Below are 19,409 nucleotides of genomic sequence, written 5' to 3' on the forward strand. Positions count from 1 at the left end.
CCTTTCCATTTTAATGAAGAGAAAAGGACCCAACTTCCCTATTAATGGATTTTCATTACCTAGATATTCACATTCACTGGAAAAAGTGTTTTCGGTGATCCAGGTTTCTATATTTAAACATCTAAGCAAAGTTAACGTGAACAAGGTTACAGGACATGATGTAATACACCCTCCCTGAGTTCATAGAGAGCTTAGTTTAATTTTATCCCAGCCTCTAATTTAAATTGAATGCCAGTATTTTAAGTTTTGCGAGCTCAAATTTGCAATTCTAGACCTGTAAGTCTGACTTTGTTATTGGGCAACTTATTAGGTTTTGTATTTATATATATATATATAAATGAACCTCTTTTGGAGAAGGCTAAGCTTCTTCATTTTTCTCCATCTATGCTATAGAATAGAAACTACGATGGGAAAGGGTGTGGGAGGTGTGCATTATTAATGTGTTATTCACCAGTAGATCAATGCAGAGGAGCTGAGATTAGAAGAAAAGAGGTGCAATTAAGGGCAATAAAAAAATGTAGCTGAAAATACTGTACCGTGTAATACAGAATACATTTCCCCAGAATTAAGCTGGATCGCTGAATGTAGAGTATTATTTATGCGGTGATCCCCATCGTTTTCTCCTGTCAACAAATTGGAATTTTACAATTGGAATTCTACATAGTAATTAGGCTAATTGTGCCATTTGGTTGCCCAGTGCTAGAAAACTTTTTTTTCTAAAGCTTCTCGCGATGCACTGAATCCAGGATTCGGCGAAATCCAAGGGCCTAGCTGAACCGTATCCAAAACCTTAAAGTGGACCTGTCACCCAGACATTAAAAACTGTATAATAAATGTCCTTTTCAAATTAAACCCAGCATTCATTGCTGTTGTAAACTCATTTAAAAATCTCAGCTGTCAATCAAATATTGCCTGCCCCTCCTCTATGCCTTAGGCATAGAGGCGGAGCAGACAATTACTTTCACTTTCCATTCAGCACTTACTAGATGTCACTGCTCTCCCCACATTCCCCCATTCTCTTAACCATTTAATTGTGTAGCCAGGGCATGGGGATGGACATCAGGTCCCCCATTCTGGTGCACAAACAAGATTCTGAGATGATGCAAGGCTTGTCTTAATAACAGTGTCCACAAAATGGCTCCTGCCTGCTTGTTATAATTATTAATTCCCAGACGGAAGGAAACAAGATTCAAAAATTTTTTACAGTGTAATCAAAGTTCATTTTGCTTGACTAACATGACAAAATAGGATTTGGAATAATGTATTTGGTTGACGGGTCCCCTTTAAAAGCACATGACTTTTCAAACCAACCCAACAACAGCGGTCGAGTTGTGGGTAAAAAAAATCCCTGATTTCCTGACCGTGTGGGTAGTTGCAGGTAACTCGCCTGGGTACCCACCCTCCCTGCTGCTGCAATGAAACTTACCTTTGAGCAGTGGAGTGATGTCACTTCCAGTCTGAAATGATGTCACTTCCTGTTTCACGGGTCCCAGGTCGGGTGGTAAGTTTGACTTATAGGAACCTTGTGAGATAGTGGCATGTGGTGGGTGCAGGTCAGGGGTCAGTGGGTTTGGTTCGGGCAGGACTAGGGTTGCCACCTTTTCAGCAATTTTTTACCGGCAGTGGTGGAGGCAGGAACAAAAGGGCAGTGATGTAAAGGGGAGCGTTGTGATGCAAAAGGGGGCTGATCCACGTGTCATGACACAAAGGGGGCGGAACCACATTGCACGATTGCCAGACAACGGAGAAAAGGTACGTTTCCAGCGGAGGGCCAAGGGCTTTTGTTAAAGGAAAACTATACCCCCAAAATTAACACTTAAGCAACAGTTTATATAAAATTAAGTGGCATATTAAAGAATCTTACCAAACTGGTCTATATATTTAAGTAAATCTTGCCCTTTACATCTCTTGCCTTGAACCCCCATTTAGTGATGGTCTGTGTGCTGCCTCAGAGATCACCTGACCAGAAATACTGCAGCTGTAACAGGAAGAAGTGTGGAAGCAAAAGACACAACTCTGTCTGTTAATTGGCTCATGTGACCTAACAAGTATGGTTTGTTTGGTCTGTTTGTGTGCACCGCAAAGCCTACGATCCCAGGGGGTGGCCCTTATTTATTAAAATGGCAATTTAGGATTACCCAATGGCACATACTACTAGAAAAGTATATTATTATGAAAATGGTTTATTTACATGAAGCAGGGTTTTACATATGAGCTGTTTTATGCAATATCTTTTTATAGAGACCTACATTGTTTGGGGGGTATAGTTTTCCTTTAAGGGTATTACAAATTTACCGGCAACTACAGCCGGGTGGCAAACCTAGGCAGGACTCTAACGCAGGATATGTGCAAGTTCCAGGCAAGGGGCAGTGTACCAACCACCCCGCCCTCCCCCCATTATCAAGTGAAAAAAATTTTTCTGCTCATCTCAATCATAGAATTATCTTTAATATTTTCACAGTGCTTTTCTGGTTTTACTATAAAATTTGTACATGTTACAGAATTACATACAAAAAAAAAACCAAAACAACCCACAGGTCCGTTAACTGAAACAATGTCACTTTTACATTAGATCAGGGGAAACCAGTTCCTAGCTCACCGCCTGTTGCTGAACTACAATTCCCAGCATCCTTGGCCCAGTCAGCATCTGGGAGTTGTAGTTCTGCAGCAGACAGGGAGCAAAGAAACGTCTCTGTCCCTGTAATTGGTAGACAGAGGAAGGACAGACTAAATTGTTCCGTACAATTTTTAAAGGCACCAGAGTGTGGAAGCGTCACACTTCCACCTGTCACATGATCCCTATGCAATAACCAGGAAAAGGAAGGAACGTTATCACACACCCCTCGTACAAATATGCAATTGAATCAAATAGAAGGATTGTGCACCTAAATGAGATTGAAAGAAGGGAACTGAGAAGTGCATGATATAAAGCTTCTGTGGGGTTAGTTGGCCTTAACCAAAAGTAGCTCCACAGTTGGGGCATCTCCGCTGTCTCAGTGCCAGGCAGAACAGGATCCCAATAGGAAAGAAGAAGATGGCGCAGAACAGGCCCAGGCAAGTGAAGGAATCTTCCAAGACGCCAACTCTGCAGGGGGACATAGAAAAAACAATTACAAAAGGGCTGGTCTTACATAGTTAAAGGGCACCTGTTGCCAAAATATATTATCCCCAACCAAAGGTGCAGGCTAATAAAGCCTCAACTTGCTCATTATGTGTAAGGAGTGTTTTATGCACATGTCCTCTGACCTACAGGGATCTCCCGGTGCGAGGGTTCTAGCGCTGGTGGGGCAATTTTTTTTTTTTTGAACTACCGTTACCCCCAACTGGACTGCAGGCTCTATTAGCCTTCACCTTTGGTTGGGGATAATATATTTTGGCAACAGGTTCCATTTAAAGAGATACTGTCATGGGAAAAAAATGTTTTTTTTCAAAATGCATCAGTTAATAGTGCTGCTCCAGCAGAATTCTGCACTGAAATCCATTTCTCAAAAGAGCAAACAGATTTTTTTATATTTAATTTTGAAATCTGACATGGGGCTAGACAAGTTGTCAGTTTCCCAGGTTCCCCCAGTCATGTGGCTTGTGCTCTGATAAACTTCAGTCACTCTTTACTACAAGTTGGAGTGATATCCCCCCCCAGCAGTCTAACAACAGAACAATGGGAAGGTAACAAGATTGAAGCTCCCTAACATAAGATAACAGCTGCCTGGTAAATCTAAGAACAGCACTCAATAGTAAAATCCAGGTCCTACTGAGACACATTCAGTTACATTGAGTAGGAAAAACAACAGCCTGTCAGAAAGCATTTCTCTCCTAAAGTGCTGGCTCTTTCTGAAATCACATGACCAGGCAAAATGACCTGAGATGCACCTACACACCAATATCACAACTAAACAAAATACACTTGCTGGTTCAGGAATTAAATTGTATATTGTAGAGTGAATTATTTGCAGTGTAAACAGTGTAATTTAGAAATAAAAACTACATCATTAAAATCATGACAGAATCCCTTTAAGTTGGGTTGAAGAAAGTCCAACCCCACCAAATGAAAACCCAGCATCCATACACACACCCCTCCCTACTTTCACATAAATTCTATATACCCATACCTATACTAACTATAGAGCTTAGTATCACAATAGCCTTTGATATTTTGTCTGTCCAAAAAAATCATCCAAGCCATTCTTAACAAATATCAGGGGTGTAGCTATAAAGGAAGCAAACTGCTGGGGGCCCAGGAGGTACAGGAGCCATGATTGAGCAGTTTGGGTGTGTGTTTAGGGGGCCCTAAAATCACTTTCTTTGGGGCCCATTAACTTCTCCTTTGCATTGCTTCAAGACTTTTGTGCCGTTCGGCTGAATATTTAACCTCCTTTATTCCACAGAGTAAGAGGCCTCTCCCAGGGATAATGCAGCAGTGGGTGCATGTGATGCTACTTCCAATTATTCACTTGCTATAAAGGGAACAAGGAAAACCTCTAACCACATGAACAACACATCAGCCAGGCTGCACAACATGTGATCCCAGCTAACAGTCTTGCATACTGCAGATTTAAAGGAACAGTTCAGTGTGAAAATAAAAACAGGGTAAACAGATAAGCTGATCAAAATAAAAATGTTTACAACTTCCTGCTTTTCAGCTCTCTAACTCTGAGTTAGTCCGTGTCTTGAAGGGGGGCCACATGGGCCATAACTGTTCAGTGAGTTTGTAATTGATCCTCAGCATTCAGCTCAGATTCAAAAGCAACAGATATGACCCATGTGCCCCCCCTCAAGTCTCTGATTGGTTACTGCCTGGTAACCAATCAGTGGAAACCAAGAGAGCTGCAAAGCAGGAAGTAGTGTTCTGGCTATTATGTTACACATCCAGTCACTCCAGCCTTTATACATTACATTTTTGGCTAAATAACTATATTAGAAACATTTTTTATTTTGCACAACCTATCTATTTAGCCAGTTTTTATTTTTACACTGAACAATTCCTTTAAAGGGGAACTTAACCCCCCCCACCAAATGCCCCCCCCCCTAAACTTGCAGGCATTTCCCCCACCGATAAGCACATCACGGGGAGGAAGCGGGATTGGGGGAAATTGTGGCAGGAGTTTAGTTCTCCTTTAAAGGGAAACTGTACATGGGGCATTTTCACCATCTAGCACTTGGTTGTTTCTGAACATCTCCAAATTGAGTAATTATGGGACCTTCTACTACTACTACGTTAGTAAGACCCTCCCTCCAGTTATTAACACACTGATTACCTGAACCCACTGGGCAGTTGTCCCTGCCAACAAGCAGAATGAAAACCCCCTAAAAAAATGCTGTGGACCCACATTCATACACCAGAGGAGGGATATTAAGGACATGATACGCTGAAAAATGTGTCCAACAATCCATCTTGTGTGTCATAGGCTTCAGGTCAGTAGCACAAAGAGAAATGTCTGTGTCTCCAAATAGAACATGGAGACAGGAGGGCCCTAAGGCCCCAAAATGGACCCGCGCAGGACTCTAACACAGAACCTGTGCCAGATACAGAAAAGCCATGCAAATACCATCCTTCTTGATCAACCAACCAACAGCACCACTGCAGCCACCAACAGGGCACTGATACCATCATTTATAATTATTATTGTTTATTGAGCCAAGTAGGAAGATCAGGATTAAAGAACCCTTGTAACCAACCCCTGGCTCTTCCTTGGCTACAACCAGGTTGCTCCCCATATTTGTACAACAACTGCCCCAAGGCAAAGATGCCCACCGGCTGGTAAAATCAGTAGCGCACCAATAAGTAAGCCCTTAGGTTTAATAGTTAATGAATCCTCTGTTTGATTCATGATGTTCAGAGATGTGTTTTTCTTTTTTAATGTCAACATTTACTCACTGGAGTTGGGCCAACTGCTTCCCAAGGTGACATACTGGAAATTCATGAGAATTTATCTGTAGAGACTTCCGTGTAGCATAATTCACATTCAATGGCTGGGCAAAAACTAGGAAGGGTGGACAAACTCATACATACACTCTGCACACAGCTTACTCCTTGCTCTACCACAATCCTCTGCTGCTGATCCAGTTTACACTGTGCCCCTTGGATCTTTTTTACTAGGATGATGCTAAATGTAGCACCAGGTGTTGTATCAGACAGCAAATCTGGGAGTTAAGGTTATGGCTGAATTTGGAATTTTGGTGTTAATGGGATTCCATACTCTCTATGCTGCTCCACAGACACATTCCCAATAAAATGCACGGCTCGTGTATACTTTTCCATGGATCACTCTTCCCATAAAGATCTACAGTTCACTACAGGATAAGCTAAAGAAATCGTAAACGGTTCTTACTTTGAACAGAACTGGCCGACTCATCCTGGAACTAATTTGGAATGATTATGGAAAACGTCATTATAAGACATGTCCATGATTCCACTATACCACAGCTCTTGGGTTTAGGTGTCCAGCAAAAGGGTTACTCGTTCTGCAAAATGATATTCGTTCTTCTTTATTGTAGCCTCGTATCTCAGGCTGAATGGCCACACATTTTTACCTTTACCCATAGCCCTTCTACTGATCAATTACCTTTGAGCAAGAAGCCAGAGAAGGGCATTTCTAGGGGTGTAGGCTGTTAAAGGAGAAGGAAAGGCCTATTTATTTGGGCGTGCCAAAAGTTAGCCAGCCCAGGTGATTATATATACTTAACTCATACCCCTGGGGGTTCTTCCAACGAGCAATCTGTTTCCTTCTTCTTCTTTCTTCAAAATTCCCTGGGGGAGACGCATGCGCAGTAGAACGAAATAGTGACTACTTCGTTAAAGTTCGGCTTTTCGCATTACTGCGCACGAGCAGCCGCGAGGAGAAAGAAGAAGAAGGAAGCCGATCGCTCGGTGGTGCTCGCTGGAATAACCCCGGGCCGGTATAGTTTTCTGCTGATAGGAGCACCAGCCCGGGGTTTCAGGTAAGTAAATACATTCACTTGGAGAGCCTACCTTTTAGCACCCCCAAGTAAACAGAGCCTTTCCTTCTCCTTTAAACAGAGGACTATAAACAGAACTCTCCGTTGTAGAGACATATCTCCAAGGTTTTCTCCTAGCCTTTACAGAAAACTAACAAAATGCACCCCAGCTTTTAGCCCTTCTTGAAAAAAAAAAAACCAAAGCAAGTAGGACTCCAGAAAAACAAGGATCCACCCTTCGGCATCCTGGGAAAAACTGCACTTGTACAGCCCTACACTGCCGTCCCTATCAATGTACCAAACACTGACGTATATGAGAATTGTAGCACATGCGATATCAGATTATACTCATGCCCTGCCACCTACTGTAAACTTTAACAGCCACTATCCCTTCTAAGTCATATGGGAAAGCCATAAAGGGCCAGACATAGGGCTGTACATTTTTCTATTTACCCATTTTTTATCTTTACACTGAACAATTCATTTAAGTATGAGTGAAAAGGATGGTGATGCCCTGTACAAATGCCGGAAATAATTGGGAAGGGAGCAGGCAGACTGCAGCCCAGCTCATGGGCATTAGATACTTACCTGCATGCAGGACAGCCTCCCACCACCACCACGGACGTAGTTGCTGCTGGCTGTTGGATTATGGTGTAAGTGCCTGGATAGGCCAGCTGGGAAGAAGGAGCATATCCTAAAATGGAAAGAAAAAAAAAAATATAATATATATAAATCTATAAAATCAAGCCAACAAGATTTTATACTAGGGTGCACACCAAATACATCAAATTCAGTCAATATGAAGCACCAGATACTGCCAGTGCCAAACACACATTAAAGGGGTTGTGCAGCGTTGAGTTGAAGGGGTGGTTCACCTTTTAAGTTAACTTTTAAAGGAGAAGGAAAGGTTAAAACTAAGTAACGCACAAATAAATAAGCAAGGGGTCACCCTGCATTGCATTGTACCTCGTGTGCCAGTGTATTCTTACCTAAAACTAAGTAAGCCTTATCAGAAAGGCCCATCTAAATATACCAGTAAACCCCCAAAGTAATGTTGCTCTGAGTCCCCTGTCAAAAGAAACACAGCATTTCTTTCCTTCTATTGTGTACTCATGGGCTTCTGTATCAGACTTCCTGCCTTCAGCTTAAACCTCATTGCCCTGGGCAAGAGCATGCTCAGTTTGCTCCTCTCCCCCCACCCCTCCCTTCTCTACTGTAATCTGAGCCCAGAGCAGGGAGAGACTCAGGCAGGAAGTGATGTCACACCACATTAATACTGCAGCTCCTATCCTAAACAAACAGAGAGTTTCTAGAGCTTTTTACTCAGGTATGGTAAAACATTCTACAGAATAAATATAGCATTCTAGCTTGCACTATTGCAGCTAATCTATTGGCAATAAAATGCCTCCGTAGCTTTCCTTCTCCTTTAAAATGTTGTAGAAGGGCCAATTCTAAGCAATTTTTCAATTGATTTTCGGTATGTAAAGGCTGCACTATTATTTATAAAAGAACATACTCCACATTTACACAGAAACTTATCCTAAAACCGACAGTCCTACAACTTGCCTAACTCCACTGCAGCGTATGGGGAGAACATGGTGCAAGTCTAGTAAACTCCAAGTGGCCATAAATGGACCTATAGTCACTTGTTCATCATTGCTCTAACATACACTGTATTGCCAAAAATATAAGGACTCAATCCAAAACCAAAGGTAGTGATATGAAGTTGGTCCCATTACAGCCGCGAATCTTCTGGGAAGGATTTCTGCTAGCTATTGGATTAATGTTGGAGAAACTTACTTCCATACATAGGAAAGAGGTTGGATGATGATGATGATGATAAAGGGGATGAGGTCTCACATCACTCATTAATATTATTATTATTATTATTAAAGTGTATTTTTAGAGCGCCAACAAATTGCGCAGCACTGTAATCATCCTACTGGCATTCAGTTGGGTTGAGGTGAGGGCTCTGTGCCAGCCAGTCAAGTTCTTCTACTCCCATCTCAGCAAACACATTCTGTATGGACCTGGCTTTGTGCATTATCAAACCGAAACATAAGACGGCAATGTACTATACAGTAGCACTGTGGTCGGCAATCCTTGCTGGGCTTAAATATCCAATTCCAATATATCTGAGATTGAATTTAATTAACTTACCCCACGGCATGGTGCTTTGACCTGCTAATTGAGGGTTTCTGGCAGTGACAACCCTAGCACATGGAGCAGCTGAGAGAAGACAATCAAGGGAAAGACCAGAAAAAGCAGATACACCGACCACCCAAGCTTGTTCTCTGGGAAGAAATGATTTTACTCATGGGCAGGTGCAAGAGGTGGGGCACTAAGGAGTGCAACATTTTAGGATGTAAAGAGCAGTCTCTGCTTTTCCAGTGGTTAATGCTCTTTGCAAAAACATTTGGAACAATATCAAGTCAGCCACACCATGAACAGTCCACGTATGACCAACTGAAATAGGCACCTTAAAGGAGAAAACTAAGTAAGCCTTATCAGAAAGATCCACCTAAATATACCAGTAAACCCTCAAATTAGTGTCCTCTGTCAAAATAAAAAACAGCATTTCTTTCCTTCTATTGTGTACTCATGGGCTTCTGTATCAGACTTCCTGTTTTCAGCTTAAACCTCCTTGCCCCGGGCAAGAGCATGCTCAGTTTGCTCCTCTCCTCCCCCCCCCCTTCTCTGCTGAAATCTGAGCCCAGAGCTATGAGTGAGCAGGGAGAGACTCAGGCAGGAAGTGATGTCACAGCAAGCTAATATGGCAGGTGCTATCCTAAACAAACAGAGAGCTTTTCTAGAGCTTTTTACTTAGGTATGGTAAAACATTCTACAGAATAAATATAGCATTCTAGCTTGCACTATTGCAAATAATCTATTGGCAATAAAATACCTCCGTAGCTTTCCTTTTCCTTTAAGAAAATGGAAATTACAGGGTTCAGTCTTTGCATTCAGAGGGTTGCCCATTCTCCTGACCAATGAAACATGGACACTCATGCAAAAGGTCACGTCATTTGGATTCTAAAGAAAAAGCCCATTTCCTTGACCAATGAAGGCTGGGCATCCCTGCAAGAGATGTTTACATTCTTATTCTCATACGTATGAGATTATATTTAAAGGAGAATTCAACTCTAATGTTAAAAAACCCTACCCCCCTACCCTACATAAACCCCCCTGCCTCCCCCCCCAGCCTAAGTGTTACCCCGGGCAAATGCCCTTAACGTTTTACTTACCCCTCGGTGCAGATTCAGGCATCGGAGTTCACGGGCACCATCTTCAAAATGAGAAGATAATTTCACTAATTTTCGTGAGTTCCGCCGCATGCACAGTTGTCATGAAACAGAAAATTGCTCCAGCTGCACATGCACTGACATGCCAGACGCATTCTGAAGATTACTAAAGAGAAGAAGATGGCTGCCGTGAACTCCGCTGGACAGAATCTGCACTGAGGGGCAAGTAAAAGGTTAGGGACTTTTGCCTGGGGTAACACTTAGGCTGGGGGGGAGGAGGGGAGTCTATGTGGGGTAGGGGGTTTTTAACATTAGGGTTGAATTCTCCTTTAAATATAATCCCATACGTATGAGATGAGCTTAGCGGGGACAAAAAGTAGAAGATCATGAGGTGAGGCACCAAGGTTAAGATAAACACTGGATCAGCTCACCAATACATTTTACAATCCTATTATTGCAGAACCTTTGTCCTTCTCTTGAACAGGTTTTTTTTTTTTTTTTTGTTTTTTTTTTTTTTTAAAGGGACGGACACATGACATACAAGTTCAATACAGTTAAATAGTGTGTAGATGTACTTCCAGCGACCATTAAGTTAACTTTTAGTATGATGTAGAGAGTGATATTCTTAGACAATTTGCAGTTGGTTTTCATTTTTTATTATTTGTGGGTTTTTGAGTTATTTAGCTTTTTATTCAGCAGCTCTCCAGTTTGCAATTTCAGCACTGATCACTATGGTCCAAATTACCTTAGCAACCATGCATTGATATGAATAAGAGACTGGAATATGAATAGGAGAGACCTGAATAGAAAAATGAGTAATAAAAGCCTTACAGAGCATTTATAATGATCTGTAATTTGTAGTGACCCCCATTTAAACGCTAGAAAGAGTCATAAGAAGAAGACAAATAATTCAAAAACGATTACAAATAAATAATGAAGACCAACTGAAAAGTTGCTTATAAATGACCATTGTACAACATACTAAAAGTTAAAGGGATTCTATCATGATTTTTATGATGTAGTTTTTATTTCTAAATTACACTGTTTTACATTGCAAATAATTCACTCTACGATATAAATTTAATTTCTGAACCAAGTGAATTTTTTTTTAGTTTTTAGCCATCACAAGTCATTTTACCTGGCCATGTGCTTTCAGAAAGAGCCAGCACTTTGGGATGGAACTGCTTTCTGGCAGGCTGTTGTTTCTCCTACTCAATGTAACTGAATGTGTCTCAGTAGGACCTGGATTTTACTATTGAGTGCTGTTCTTAGATCTACCAGGCAGCTGTTATCTTGTGTTAGGGAGCTGTTATCTGGTTACCTTCCCATTGTTCTGTTGTTAGGCTGCTGGGGGGGGAGGGAGGGGTGATATCACTCCAACTTGCAGTAAAGAGTGACTGAAGTTTATCAGAGCACAAGTCACATGACTGGGGGCACCTGGGAAACTGACAATATAAATTTAATTTCTGAACCAAGTGTATTTTTTTATCAGAGCACAAGCCACATGACTGGGGACAGCTGGAAAACTGACAATATAATATGTCCAGCCCCTTGTCAGATTTCAAAATGAAATATAAAAGAAATCGGTTTGCTCTTTTGAGCAACGGATTTCAGTGCTAAATTCTCCCAGAGCAGCACTATTAACTGATGCGTTTTCAAAAAAACATGTTTTACCATTACAGTATCCCTTCAACTTAAAGGTGAACCACCGCAAACAGGTGTCTTTAGCTTGCAATTCATGGACTTTTTGTCACTGTCATTATGTTTTTTTATAAAGCGCCAACAAGTAGTGGCCCAGCCCTTTACAATCACAGTCTTTCAAACAAAGGCAAATAAATGAAACTCCAGATCGGTCAGCCCAATTTGGCCCTGCGGGAGACTGCATATGTGCACAGTTAACCCCAGTAGAAATAGTCCGCTCATTACTGATCAAAAGATAAAAGAAAATTAGAAAATGTATTAACTAAGCAGATCTAGTCTACTAATGTGATTGGTTCAATCAAAATTCCAGGAATCTAGAATTGACCGAATCCTCCCCCCCCCCCCCCGCCGCATGTGATTTATATCAGCCGATGTTGTGGCTGAGCTCTAACGGGATTGCACAAGGCAATCAAACAGATTCTCATGAAGTCACCCAGCTTTGAGAAATGTGTCCATATTTAAAAGCTTTGATAAAGGGGGTACATTTTAAATGGCTGGGAAACCTTCATATAAACGATGAGAACCATGGAAATGAAAAAACTCTTTTACCCTCCTCACCAGCTTCCCTTTTAGTTGACTGGGACACTTATTCCCTATATCCAAGTCACAGTGCAATTTAGGAAGGTTTAGAGCAGTGATTCCCAACCAGTGGCTTGAGAGTAACAAGTTGCTCACCAACCCCTTTGATGTTGCTCCCAGTGGCCTCAAAGTAGGGGCTTATCTTTGGATTCCTGACTTGGCGGCCAGTTTTGGAGACATAAAGACCATGGAACCTTCTAAATAGACCCACCTGTACTCTGTCAGGCCACATAGCAGCCACCAAATAACCAATTCCAGTCTTTACTGGGCATGCCTAGGAACTTCTTTCATGCTTGTGTTGCTTCCAAACTTTTATTTTTAATAGTGTGGCTCATGGGTAAAAAAAAAGGTTGGGGACCCCTGGTTTAGAGTTAGAAGATGATGGTTCCATGATGCCCCAGTGTGGATAAGCCAATCTGCCAACTTCCATCTCCTCTCTCTGAGGGCACAGCTTCTGGCAATAAGAGCAGCCAATCAGATTTCAAAGCAGTAGAACTAAACTTTACCCCCAAAATGAACACTTGAGCAACAGATCGTTTAGATTATATTAAGTGGCATATTAAAGAATCTTATTAAACTGGAATATATATTTAAGTAAATCTTGTCCTTGTACATCTCTTGCCTTGAACCACCATTTTGTGATGGTCTGTGTGCTGCCTCAGAGATCACCTGACCAGAAATACTGCAGCTCTAACTGTAACAGGAAGAAGTGTGGAAGCAAAAGACATAACTCTCTGTTAATTGGCTCATGTGACCTAACATGAGCCAGTAAGTATGGTTTGTTTGGTATGTTTGTGTGCACCGCGAATCCTACGATCCCAGGGGGTGGCCCTTATTTTTTTTAAAAATGGCAATTTTCTATTTATGATTACCCAATGGCACATACTATTAAAAAAGTACATTATTATGAAAATGGTATATTTACATGTTTATTTGACATGTACAGGATCCGTTATCCAGAATGCTCCGAATTACAGAATGGCCATCTCCCATAGACTCCACTTTATCCAAATAATCAAAACTTTTACAAATGATTTCCTTTCCCTCTGTAATAATAAAACAGTACTTTGTACTTGAACCCAACTAAGATATAATTAATCCTTACTGGAAGCAAAACCAGCCTGTTGGGTTTATTTAATATTTTAATGATTTTTTAGTAGACTTAAAGGAACAGTAACACCAAAAAATGTAAGTGTTTTAAAGTAATGAAAATATCATGTAGTGTTGCCCTGCACTGGTAAAACTGGTGTGTTTGCTTCAGAAACACTACTATAGTTCATATAAACAAGCTGCTGTGGAGCAATGGCGGAAATTGGAAAACAGCTATATGGTACAGTGTAACTAATGGATAAGAGATAACACCATTAGACAGACAGAGCTTATTTGCTATCTGCTGTGTAACTTGAGCCTTTTCTCCTTTGAATGGCTGCCCCCATTGCTACACAACAGCTTATTTATATAAACAATAGTAGTGTTTCTGAAGCAAACACACCAGTTTTACCAGTGCAGGGCAACACTGCATTATATTTTCATTACTTTAAAACAATTTTATTTTTTTGACATTGCTGTTCCTTTAAGGTATAAAGATCCAAATTACAAAAACGTTAACCCGGAAAACCCCAGGTCCCGAGCATTCTGGATAACAGGTCCCATACCTGTATTTGCATGTTTCTTTAAGAGTTCTGTAAAAATAATTGAAAGGGGAAATAAAAGAAAATAAAGACCTGTGACTGCCTTAATTGGATTATTCCTATTAAGCCAATGTGATGTGCACCCAGGCTTTTTTCCTATTTCCCTAATATGAGAGTGCAGCTATATGCGCTATGCTATAAAATCCTTATTGGAAGCAAAACCAGCCTATTGGGGTTATTTAATCCTTACATGATTTTCTAGTAGACTTAAGGTATGAAGATCCAAATTACAGATCCATTATGTGGAAAACTCCAGGTCCCAAGTATTTTAGATTACAGGTCCCATACCTGTATATATTATGCCTGTAAAGTGCTAAGTAAAGTGCTGGCACTATATAACAAAAAGACAAGCACGATAATATAGGTTATTATTATGACATATTTATAAAGCAATAAAAATGTATGTATGATTGTACACTCCACTGGGGTAGAGACTGATCATGTGACTAGTGTATGAATACAGGTCATGGAACTCCGAGGTAACTTCTAATATCCTCATATTTTGCAACTGGGTGTACTTTATTTATTATAATACATAATTTTCGGTGAGTCATGTGACAGAAATGACATCCGAACTCACCGTTTATAAGGATATAATTTACAGGATATTCATGGCTTTTGTGTATTACAATAATATGTAAACACAGGGCTACACCTCCTAGGTGGTTAAGTGCACAGACTCAATGCCAGTGCAGATATAATAACCCAGAGCATGCTGTGTACAGAAGTGAGCCCAGAGCGTGCCTGCATACAAAAGTGAGCCCAGAGCGTGCCTGTGTACAGAAGTGAGCCCAGAGTGTGCCTGTGTACAGAAGTGAGCCCAGAGCGTGCCTGTGTACAGAAGTGAGCCCAGAGCATGCCTGTGTACAGAAGTGAGCCCAGAGCATGCCTGTGTACAGAAGTGAGCCCAGAGCGTGCTTGTGTACAGAAGTGAGCCCAGAGCGTGCTTGTGTACAGAAGTGAGCCCAGAGCGTGCTTGTGTACAGAAGTGAGCCCAGAGCGTGCTTGTGTACAGAAGTGAGCCCAGAGCATGCCTGTGTACAGAAGTGAGCCCAGAGCATGCTTGTGTACAGAAGTGAGCCCAGAGCATGCCGGTGTACAGAGGTGAGCCCAGAGCATGCCGGTGTACAGAAGTGAGCCCAGAGCATGCCGGTGTACAGAAGTGAGCCCAGAGCATGCCGGTGTACAGAAGTGAGCCCAGAGCATGCCGGTGTACAGAAGTGAGCCCAGAGCATGCCGGTGTACAGAAGTGAGCCCAGAGCATGCCGGTGTACAGAAGTGAGCCCAGAGCATGCCGGTGTACAGAAGTGAGCCCAGAGCATGCCTGTGTACAGAAGTGAGCCCAGATCATGCCTGTGTACAGAAGTGAGCCTGTGTGTATAAATGATGTCAGAAATGTCAGTAGAAGAGAGTACATACCAGAGGCAGCAGGGTAAGGGTAGGCAGGAGGGTAGGCGGGCTGGGCAGCTGTCTGTGGAGCTCCAGGAATAGTGCCATAGTTCTGCTGCTGCCCGTAGTCAAATCCCCCCGGTACCGGCGGGCTGTAGGCTGGGGGTCTGTCCTGCAGAAGGGGCTTGGTATCCATTCTCTAGCGGAGCGGCCACGGACTGGCTGGAAGGAGATCAATCACAAGTCAAAGCAGCTTCCCTGTCAGTAGGGTGTGGACACAAGTTTGTGGGAGACTCAATCACGGGAAGGGGAGGGGGAGAAAAAAGATGCGCAGGGTCACATGTACCCGATCCCTTCTGTACGTGCGAACTCTCCCACCCCTACTCTCTCAACAGGGTCCCGAGTCCCGAAGTACAAGGTGCAAGCGGTAACGTGCTCAGCTCTTTGCTGGATCAGTCAGACCAGTCACAAGACTTGGGTCACGTGACCACTCTCGAGCGCTCATGCCTCCCCCCCTCCTCCTGCAGGAAGAGCTGCTTCTTAAAGGCGCCGCGCCTGTTACTGTACGACTGACAGTATTGACTCTATTTACTTCCGTGGGGGACCTTATTTATAAACACTCAACGAGCACCTTTCACTGACGCAGGTTTGGTATTTTCTTCAACTGAGCAGTAAATACTTTGACTCCTCCTCCTACTACTAACAGGAGTCTGCTCATTCCCGGCTAATTGCTTTGAAGGGGTAGTTACAATACCTAATACATTTTAGTATGTTAAAGAATAGCTACTTCTAAGCAACTTATCAATTGGTCTTCCTCTTTTCTTTGCTGTAGACTCATTTGCTTTCTTCTTCTGACTCCAGCTTTCAAATGGGGGGGTCACTGACCCCATCTAAAAACAAATCCTCTGTAAGGCTACAAATGTATTGTTAGTGCTACTTCTTATTATTCATCTTTCCATTCAGGCCTCTCTTATTCATATCACAGTCTCTTAATCAAATCAGTGCATGGTTGCTAGGGTAATTTGGTCCCTAGCAACCAGATTGCTTAGCTTGATGTAACCTATGACCCCCCCGCATATTCTGGCCCATGACTTATGTGTCATTTTTGTTGGTAGACCTCTAAAGCTGAAGTTTTATTAGGGCATATGCCACAGCCATGCTCAAAGTCTACCCCAGTGGAGCTTACAATCGAATTGTGGACACATTTTCTGTGTTTGTATTACCATAGCACTGTCTGACTCCTGCCACATATACAAAAAACAAAGAGACCTCTCAAGCTCACCGTTTCAGCTTCCTTGTACCCTTGCCAGGTGCTCAGTCCTCAGTTTCCCCACTGCATCCACATCAAAAAAACCAGCAACAGATGGCACTTCTGGAGGGATTTTATTTCAGCAGGCTGCAAGTATATAACACCTAACGCATTTCAGGAGTAACTCCCTTAATCATAGGCTTGCCTTCCACATATACTGCAGATTCATACATTTACTGTCGGCAAGTAATGGTGAGCAGAGTAGCTCTCTGTGCTGTGGGGCCTAAGTAGAGGAAGGTCAGTTGGTTGATGAGAGCAGGAAAAAAGCAAAGATTCTAAACTGTTTTATCTGTCTGCACAACTGAGGAACCAGCTAAGGATGACTTCTTTCTTTATAGTAAATTTCGGCCCAGTTTTAAAAATACTACTACTTGACGCATGGGTTACATTCAAAAGAGCCTTCAATGTGTGACAGTAAACACAAGTCCAGGATTGTATGATATTTATCCCAGCAAAGTAAAAAAAAGTTTAGCCCTGTGATTGCCATATCTCTTTACTTAATTTTTCAGCATACTTGAGGTCTGGCATGGTGCCGAGAAATTTGGAAATTGCTACGGTGGTACCTGTTAATTTGACATTAGTGTTAAAAAAGCTTTGGGGAGGGGCTAATAAGGGACAAGATACCTGAATACATTGAAAAATCACAAAACTATGAGTTTGTGCCATTGTGGTTTTATATGCCATAGATCTTGCTGGACTAATGTGGATGAGCGTTAGATACAATCCTATTGGGTTTCTTTAATGTTTAAATGTTTGTTAGTGGTTTGCGATGCTGCCTTGCAGCGCTGGGGTCCAAGGTTCAATTCCTTCCAGGGCACTATCTGCAGGGAGTTTTTATGTACTCCCTGTATCTGCGTGAGTTGTCACGGGATACTCTGGTTTCCTCCCTCACTCCAAAAACATCACCTGTTAAACTGAACATAGCGTGTGAATGTGATAGGGACCTTAGACTGTAAACTCCACTGGGGCAGGGACTGATGGGAATGATGTATAATCCTTGTAAAGTATTGCAAAATGTATCAGTGCTATATAAATAAAGCACAATCATTGTATACTATTAATTTTTTTTCCTTGTTATTTCTGATATCATGGAAATTTCTATCATTTCCTCATGTGTTACCAGCAGTTTATTCAAAGCATACGTTTCCAAAAATGAGATTTAACTTACAATTTAATGGTTATTCTCAGCCACCCTACCCACTGAAAGCTAAATCCTGAACTGCTCCTATTGACCTCCAGTGATGCATTGTATAGACTGGCACCTGCCTTCCTGGCTCAGCTCACTGCTGATTCACCATTCATGTATCGCCTAAATTATTCTGTAGGTGGGCAACTCAACCTCTTTATTCTTCTAGACTCTACTAGACATACTATACTCTATTCTTCCTTTATTAAGCCTCTTTGTTGCCATAAAGAAATGACCATGAAATAGGCCAAATGGTTAGAAGCAAGAGGCCAACTGACACCTGGGCCCACTGGGAGTTTTCCTGGTATCCCTGTGGGCCAGTCCAACACTGAACCCACACTTTTTACGGTGATCACCTTCAAATGGCTGGTTCACCTTAAAGTTAACTTTTAGTATGTTATAGAATTGCCAATTCTAAGCAGCTTTTCAATTGGTTCTCAACCCACAATTTTTACGGTGATCACCTTTAAATGGCTGATTCACCTTAAAGGAGAATTCAACCCATAACTAAAAAAAAAACCCCTATGCTACGTAGACCCCTCCTCCCCCCAGCCTAGCTTTCCCTCTGGGGAAATGCCCCTAACTTTTTACTTACCCCTCGGTGCAGATTCAGGGATTGCAGTTCACTGCAGCCAACTTCCGGGTCTTCGTGTCTTCTTCCGGCGATTTGACAAGTTCTGTCCATTTCGGTGCATGCGCAGTTGTCGCAAACTGGTAAATTGCTCCAACAGCGCATGCGTTGCTTCGCCGGTCTCAGTATCAGCGTACTTAAGACCCGGATCATGGCTGCGGTGAACTGCTATCCCTGAATCTGCACCTAGGGGTAAGTAAAAAGTTAGGGCCATTTCCCCAGGGGGCAGCTAGGCTCCAGCATTCAAATCAGGGTCACCGACCCCATCAAAAAACTAATTTGCTGTAAAGCTACAAATGTATTGATTTGTTACTATTTATTACTCATCTTTCTATCCTATTCATATTCCAATTGCTTATCCAAATCAATGGATGGTTGATCATAGCAACCAGATTGCTGAAATTACAAACTGGAGAGCCGCTGAAGAAAAATTTTATACAATTTAAAAAACACAATTAAAAAAAATTGAGAACCAGTTATAAATTGTCTCAGAATATCACTCTCTATATCATACTAACAGTTAATTCTAAGGTTAACGACCCCTTAAACGAATTACTTTATAAAAAAACCATAAATTTTATGCCTCCGGTTTCTTCTTTGATGAATACTGTGCCACATGTTGCCTGGCACCAAACAGTGCAGCCTAATCCAAGTGGCCAGTGGGGGAAATGTATTGGCCTTTTTTGATAAAAAATCTACAAATGTGGAGGAAAGGAGAGTACACGTGGTGTAATAGTATGTATAT

At 41.9% G+C, this 19,409-nt stretch overlaps 1 protein-coding gene across 1 annotated transcript; it reads right to left on the bottom strand.

Moving 5' to 3' along the window:
• Positions 1-2,428: 2,428 nt before the first annotated feature.
• On the bottom strand, positions 2,429-16,034 carry bri3.S (brain protein I3 S homeolog). Its single transcript, XM_018239171.2, has 3 exons — positions 15,569-16,034; positions 7,525-7,630; positions 2,429-3,085 (listed from the first exon to the last, which is right to left on the bottom strand). The coding sequence occupies exons 1-3, from the start codon at positions 15,732-15,734 to the stop codon at positions 2,953-2,955; spliced, it is 405 nt and encodes a 134-aa protein (XP_018094660.1). The 5' UTR covers positions 15,735-16,034; the 3' UTR covers positions 2,429-2,952.
• Between the last annotated feature and the right edge of the window lie 3,375 nt (positions 16,035-19,409).

Source organism: Xenopus laevis, chromosome 9_10S (genome assembly GCF_017654675.1).
Source record: "Xenopus laevis strain J_2021 chromosome 9_10S, Xenopus_laevis_v10.1, whole genome shotgun sequence".
In the NCBI taxonomy this organism is placed as follows: domain Eukaryota; kingdom Metazoa; phylum Chordata; class Amphibia; order Anura; family Pipidae; genus Xenopus; species Xenopus laevis.

What these genes read in the sequence shown, in the direction of transcription:
- bri3.S (XM_018239171.2), bottom strand. Translation starts at nt 15,734, where the DNA reads ATGGATACCAAGCCCCTTCTGCAGGACAGACCCCCAGCCTACAGCCCG. An exon ending in CCCTTACCCTGCTGCCTCTG is followed by an intron (nt 7,631 to 15,568) that starts GTATGTACTCTC and finishes TTTCCATTTTAG; the next exon opens with GATATGCTCCTTCTTCCCAG. An exon ending in GGAGGCTGTCCTGCATGCAG is followed by an intron (nt 3,086 to 7,524) that starts GTAAGTATCTAA and finishes GTCCCCCTGCAG; the next exon opens with AGTTGGCGTCTTGGAAGATT.